The sequence below is a fragment of the Eutrigla gurnardus genome (genome assembly GCF_963514095.1).
Source record: "Eutrigla gurnardus genome assembly, chromosome: 6".
In the NCBI taxonomy this organism is placed as follows: domain Eukaryota; kingdom Metazoa; phylum Chordata; class Actinopteri; order Perciformes; family Triglidae; genus Eutrigla; species Eutrigla gurnardus.
Genome location: NC_139920.1, coordinates 24,633,114 through 24,640,217, shown reverse-complemented (window position 1 = coordinate 24,640,217; position 7,104 = coordinate 24,633,114). Strand labels below are relative to the sequence as shown.

Genomic DNA, 7,104 nt, shown 5'->3' with positions numbered 1-7,104 from the left:
ATGAATTTAGAAGACGAAGATGTGTGGATGATCAATCAGACGACGGTCATCTCAACATAGAAGTTCGTGCTCTAAAACGTACCTTAACGTCTCCTTTCTCGCTGTCAGACTTTGTGCGTTCCCGATCTCGCTCCTTGTCTTTGCTCTTCTTCTTCTTGCTGCTGGAGCGTTCCCTTTCGTCTCGGCTGCGGTCCCTGTCCTCCCTTCGGTCTCTGTCCCGCTCCTTCTCGCGCTCCTTCTCCTTCTTTTTCTCCTTCTTGTGACTGAACACGACAAAGTTTTAGTCGTCGTACCAAATATGGCTAGAAAGTAATTGTACGTCGAATGCTTTTTTAATCTCACCGTCTGAGCGATGGAGACCTGGACAGCCTCCTCTTGGGGGACCGAGATGCAGTGCGACTTCGCTTGTGCCTCCTGAGAAACAAAGTAAAGAAATGTAATAAATACGTATGATTCTTGCCAGATGATGGACTGCTGCCATTTGAAGTCATTTTGGGGTTGCATCCCATAAAAGAGGCGGCGTCACACCCGTCTTCACCATAACATAAAATCAACATGTTCAGTCCACTCACCGAGTAATGCTTCGAGACCTCCTGGCGCTGCTATAACTCTTAGGGGGCGTCTTTGACCTCTTTTTAGATTTCTCCTCCTTCCTCCTGTCCCTGATCGACACACGAGCAAGGTCAACAACGTCAGCAGCCGTTTGTAGGAGACTAAAAAAAGGGATTTATTGGCAGCTCTTGCCAGTGAATTTTTAACATCATGACTACAGCCTAAAATTCTGGAGCAGCTGTCAACACGTGGTCGGCAGTGCACTTTGAAAAAGGAAGCTATTTTAGTACTGAGGACAAAAGTGGAGATGCTGACCTAGATCTACTGCGGCGGTTCCTATCCCGGGAGTGGGTCCTCCTCCTCCGCGGACTCTTGGACCTCCTCCTACTCCTTGAATGGGACCTCCGCCGAGACCGGCTCTTTGAACGTCTGCCAAGATGAACCAGGGGCACATTTTAGAACATAGCACTTTTTTAAAAACCATTTTCATACCATACATGTCTTCTATGATACTAGTTTATTTTGTGCATATCTGATAATGCTAGCCCACAGACAGAGTCGGTGATGCCGGTGTCTTTACCTGTGTCTTGAGCGAGATCTCGACCGCCGGCGTCGCGACCGCGAACGGGAGCGGGAATGTTTGCGTTTGTCATCTTTCTTATCTGTAATTCCAGCACAATGTTTGATTAAACAGGACATTAGCATGTTTATTCATCTTCATGTACTATAATCTGCTAAATGAGACAAGTAGCTGTCTCTGCGATGGGGACGTGAGGAAACTGAGCACTCACTGCCTGGTTCAATGGCTGCAGAGATGAGCGACTGGGCTTCTCGGACTCTCTTCATGGCCTCTTCAATCTCTTTATTGGACGCGTCATTCTTCATCCCTGGATTCAAGTTCAGTCCGGCCGCTAATGGATTCAATCTGCAAGTGCCATCAATTATTTATTTATTTTTATTATTTTTCCCAAAAGAAAGAAGAGGATTTCGGCTGCATGGGTTGCACACCCATGAGCGAGTGTGTGTGAATGGATTCTTACTTTGGGTCCATGGACTGCATGAGCTTCAGGAAGTCTGCAGAAAGAGCCTGAAAGAGAGACGGGGAGCATGACACCGTGAGAAAAGACATTCTGTTTTAGCACGCTGCGACTATGAATGTGGCTCATCATGGTGCTCACCTGGGGGTTCATGTTAGCGCCCTGCATTCCCATGGCAGCCATTTGCTCCATGTTGGGAGCTCCAAGGCCTCCGAATGGCGTCCCTCCCATCTGGAATAACAAAACGCAGACACTCATACACTCTGCAGAGTCCAAATATCAGCAGCGGCCGCTGAATGTTTTCAAACATCCAGCAGATGCTTGATCAGTTACAGTCAGATTACACTACTTTGTTTTTTAGCCTTTTTATGCTTTTAGGTTGTCGGTTTTACAAATACATGTTATGGTTTTGCCAAAAAAGGGCTACTTTTTCTACATGAATAAAAAAAGCAGTACAGTGGTTCAATTATATGGGCAGAAAGAGGCAGGTCCATCTGAGAAAGGTTGAATAAGAACAGAAGAAGCACCGATCGTTGGTAAAAAAAGTGGAAGCTTAGCGTCAAAATGTGTGCCGATTTATATGGGAACGAGCTTCAGTGTCACAATAATACCTAGAATACGCTGAATATTAACAGGTGTGTTGCTTAACAAACCATAATTTGCCTCAGGTTAGCTTTATGAAGGGTTATGTTTAAGATCAAACAGCAAAGCTTATAAGTAAAATGTCCAAACTGACCGTTGCCAGAGGGTTGGGTGTTGGAAGAAGGCCCCCCCCAGGCATCATTCCTGCCACGGCATTGGCTGGAGCCAGCAGGGACATAGCTTTAGATTCATCAGGAATGACCCCTGGAGAAAAACAACATTTCAATACATGCTCCGGAGCACAGTAATAAACACTCAAACAAGACTTGCAGACAAGCCACCTCAGTCTAACTACTCTGTAGTAAAAAATAAGAATTACTTTTTAAAAAATCCACTTTTTGTCTTGTCTGTAAATCTTGATCCCTGACTTTTTTTTTTTTGTGAAAGTATGATTGTAGTAGATTAGCAGCTATGAATTTATAAGTCACAATACACACTGTGGTCAACACTGCCAAGATTTTATCACCTGTACTTGTTTTTTAAGTCATGAACCAAACGTAAGCAAGCACAGCCAGTAGTCCCGTGGGATGTGCTCTCAACTTTCATTAGATGTTTTATGAACAAGCGACCCGTGCCGGCTGCTTCGCTATAAAGCACACAAAAACATTGAGATACAGAAAACAAAGTTCATGATTTGGGTGTAGACAAGGGTACATTTCAACATCACTTACCATTACCAATACAAAAACAGAAAAGGTTCAGACATATTACCTTTTCTGGACTTTTGTTGGTGGTTACTTTGTACAATCCCACACAATGAAACTTACTTGGCAACCCGATAAAAGTATTGCTAACAAGCTACAGTACTGCTAGGTTTTATCCAACAGTATGTCTGTTAAAAAACACTAAACAATGTCCAAGATAAACTGCATTATACACTAATGGGCTATTACCAGCAAAAGCTGTGATACAATCATGACAAATATGCCCAAAAGCTGAAGAAACCAAACAGTAAAAATCAAAAGGGAAAATCTTATGGAGATGATCATCCATGGTGCAATCTGTAAACAGGCTATTTCTTAATCTGACATTTCACATTTAAAAAAAAAAAAGGGGGGGAGAGAGACACACACACATGCGCTCACACACACACAGCCACACAACAGAAAAGACACTTGAGAAACAGGATAAGGCTGCAGAAGACAAAACTGTTGGTGGCATTTTCAGCAGGGCCTGGTATATAGGGCTGGCTGAACCAGGAAAAAGAACTGTAAAACACAACGACAAAAGAAACACCACTGTTAAACGTGAGATTCACTCAACTCTTTTAGAGTCATGTGTGGAGAGGGTCAATTTAAAAAAAAAAAGGCATCGTTACTGCAACATCAAGCAGAGGCTTAAAAACTACGTTTATCTGTGTGTTAGTGAACGATTGGAAACACAGATGCACAATATGAAGTAATACAACGCTTTGGCACATGAAGCAAGTTGAATGCCAAAGGCGGTTTATGTGCTGATCATGATTAAATGATATGCTAATCAACTTCCACAACATCTGCTCAAAGTTAACCATCAAACTCTATTCTAGCATGCACAGCTGATACGTAATCTACCCTGCATGCTTTGTGCTGGTGTAGGGATATCCCGAACATGTTACCCTGATCGGAGTCTGTTCATATTAGCATTCTGCCAACACCAAGTCCCGATCCTGTATTTATATATTCCTTTGTAATGCACTCTACTCTAATCAGTTAGGATAGATACGAATGATGAAAACAAAGCCACTCCCTAAACACTGACAAAGGGAAAGTTTTGTTGACCTAATCAAACTCCCACCACCACCAGCCCAACTCAAACCTAAAAATACTCCTTGTCAGCCATATGCAGCATCTTTAATGGTTTCCTACAGCGCTGCATATAATATCAAAGGGCAAATGAGTGTCAGCGTGGATCTGTTGTGGCAGCAAATCAACTCCATGTATGCTACAAAACAAGAATGATACAGTATACCAGAGTTTAAACTCAAATTTTGCTGCAAAATGTTGCTTCAATTGAGGCAAAGTGGCCTCGCTGGATAACATGAATTGAAACTCATCGTTGACGTTTACTGATTCGAGCACCGTGGGACATTTACAACGCACGCGCCCAGAGTGCATAAGGTTAAAATATAAATAGGGGATCAGAAATGGTTCAGGCTTGAAAGTTAATACCAATTAATTCATTAAAATGTCTTTATCCTCCTCGACACCAACCCAGCAGATCTGCTCGGGGCATCCCTAGTGTGGTGCATGCCTACTAACTAACTACATACCTTTCACTTGAAAAATATTAAAATTCTATTAACATATGAGGAGTTGAGATTGCCCTGCACCCTCTCCCACCACCCCCTCCTTTTGCTTAAGAGTCGTGTGGCTAATTCTTTCAAATAAAAGATGCCTTGAACAGAGAGAAAAAAAATAAAGAGTTAATTTTACTGCAGAACAAGAGAGAGAAGGGGGCTTGCGAGTCTGGTGCCATTATTTTTTCTAATCTCCTGATGGCAGCAGAGGACCACTTTCAGCCAGCAAGGAAGGGGCTCTCTGCAAATGACTTGTCCACTATGAAAACCACAACACAAATAACAGAGAGAGAGGTTTACAGCTAGATTGTCAGACATGGACACAAATGTACATTTCCCTTTTACATACCTAGAAATGCCAAGCACTGAAAAGCTTAGCAGATTTTGCTTGGGCACAGAAAACTCAAAATGGCTCAGATAGTTTTTTTTTTTTTGCAATTCTATCAAAAACAGCCTACACATTGTGATGCTTGTTCAGAGATAGCCATGTGAGCGAAGCAAGAATAACACACACCCACCTTCAGCAAAAGGGACCACGATCAAGGCTCGGTCGACGAAGACGGTGTTCGTCAGGTGTTGGGAAACTCCCACCGACTCAGACTCAAGGAACTTTACAAAACAGACACGTGAAGTCACAGGCAAGGGAGAGTCACTGGAAGAAAATACAGATATGTTGTGCAAAGAATACAAACAAGGAGACCCAACATGCCTTTTTCAAACTGACCTGAATGAGTTGTGTTCCCAGGGACAAGCAAAAATATGCATTTTCTTAAACAGTTTAATGTAAAGACCACAAAAGAAATTCCCTCTCAAATATCACACTAGAAGTTTGTGGTGGTGTCTGTATCTAAAGAGACTTTGCTCGGTCTGTGTTTTATTTTTTCCCCATTTTGACGAGTTTAGGTATGAGGTGTCAGCAAAGAGCCTTTGGGGACCATGTGGGTGTGCATCTTCAAGCCAATAACAGCAGGCAGGTGTGTCAGTTTGACCCAGCAGTCTGTCTCTCTCACTCTCACTCACACACACACAAGCATGTGCATTCATTCCAAATTGGAGCCACCTTTCCACAGTACCGTGCGGTGGAGTGGGTGTGTTTATTTGTGTTTTAGAATATAATCACTGTGAAGCAGACAATAACCTTTAATTTCTAAAGAAGGGATTGCTTTGTTCTCACCAACGCCACTCCCTCTCTTCATTCACACTCGCTCCACCACCTCTTTGAATGCTGCTTGTTTACAAACAGCAACTGAAAGTGCTACATATGATACCTTTAATAGCATATAAGAGGCTATACAATCTCACCCACTCTGTGACCTCGATATCCCCTTCTTACACCAACAATGCATCTTATAAATATTGCTTTATAATGTGTTATATATTAGCATATTGCTCATGGACAATCTGTTGAGGATCAAAGATCACTGTCCATCACTGACACCTTGAAACCTTGTTGTTGTTGTTACAGTCCTGTTACATTGTCCTACCTGCTGAGAAGCCAGGTGTAATTCGATACAGGAAAATACAAAAGCAGAGAACAATTATTTCCTCGTATAGTCAATGTTATAATACTGTAGCTCGCAGTAGCTCATCCCAAGTGAGACGCAGGGAACCCATGGGATTGCCAACAGGAAGTCGTTGACGTAACAATGTTAACACCAAGTTAATTTGTTCTTCCACTTTAGTTAAAATCTAATGCATTAACAAGATGCTGCAGCTGTTAAATCTGGTCTGCAACTAATGTTCATTTGCACGAATGATTAATCTGACAATCCCTTTTCCAATTACTCAATCAATTGTTTTGTCTATAAAATGTCCGGGGGGAATGACAAATTATTCAACTTACAGTGATAATAGGAGATAATACAAGGTTATTTAAACCCCCTCATACAAAGACAACAACAGGAATGAGCATGTGTCCCTTAAAGAGGTTATGTTAAGGGGAGTGACTGCTATTGCATCCACTAAAGACGCGGGGAAACGTTAGCATTAGCACGCCGTGCAGCGGGGCCTACTCAACACTACAAGGCCACAACGGAAGCCCAGCGTGAGCCGCGGAAGCTAGGTAGGAGAACGCGTTACCAAACTATAGTTCACAATACTCACTCAGGTGGAAACAGTTTGAGCTCCTCTATGTTCCCGAGGAATCCAAACAGAGTCCTCATTTGCTCGGACGTTGTGCTCGGGGACACATTCGTCACCTGAATGACGTGCGTGCTGGAACTCATTTTCGCGAGTGCTAATCAAGCTAGCTAGCTAGCTAGCTAGCTTTGTGCTAGCAACGAGCCTGAATTTAAAACAAAAAAGAGACGAGCTATGTAACGTTTACGACGAAAACAACATCAGGCGGATAGAAAAGCGAGCATTTGTCCTGTAGGTGGAAGATGGTGGTTTAACGTTTGCTGCGGGCAAATCCACGACGGCCGCGAGCAGAGAGCAACAATGCCACTGCCGAAAATGTCGTGAGGCAGGGACGCTGGTGCGTTCACGCGCCGTTTGCAAGCTCGTACATATGAGTTTCACCTGAACAAACGCTTATTGTCCCATTCAAGTAGGGGCAAATAATGTTTTTGGTTGATATTTACCAGTGGTAGGAAA

General features: G+C 42.9%; 1 protein-coding gene across 2 annotated transcripts in view; it reads right to left on the bottom strand.

Annotated features, from left to right (window-relative positions):
- Window positions 1-6,959, bottom strand: part of LOC311014406 (uncharacterized protein) — a 7,770-nt gene extending 811 nt beyond the window's left edge. Inside the window, exons 1-11 of one of the 2 annotated variants that reach the window (XM_084011000.1) lie at window positions 6,613-6,959; window positions 5,028-5,161; window positions 2,326-2,435; window positions 1,731-1,820; window positions 1,593-1,639; window positions 1,344-1,477; window positions 1,133-1,214; window positions 868-981; window positions 573-662; window positions 343-414; window positions 83-263 (exon numbers count right to left, since the gene is read on the bottom strand). In XM_084011000.1, coding sequence (XP_083867126.1) covers window positions 83-263; window positions 343-414; window positions 573-662; window positions 868-981; window positions 1,133-1,214; window positions 1,344-1,477; window positions 1,593-1,639; window positions 1,731-1,820; window positions 2,326-2,435; window positions 5,028-5,161; window positions 6,613-6,734 — 1,176 coding nt within the window. In that variant the 5' untranslated portion in view covers window positions 6,735-6,959. Of the gene's footprint in view, window positions 1-82; window positions 264-342; window positions 415-572; window positions 663-867; window positions 982-1,132; window positions 1,215-1,343; window positions 1,478-1,592; window positions 1,640-1,730; window positions 1,821-2,325; window positions 2,436-2,697; window positions 4,997-5,027; window positions 5,162-6,612 lie in introns of those variants that run through there. The other variant, XM_084011001.1, reaches the window with a different exon arrangement.
- Window positions 6,960-7,104: the final 145 nt, after the last annotated feature.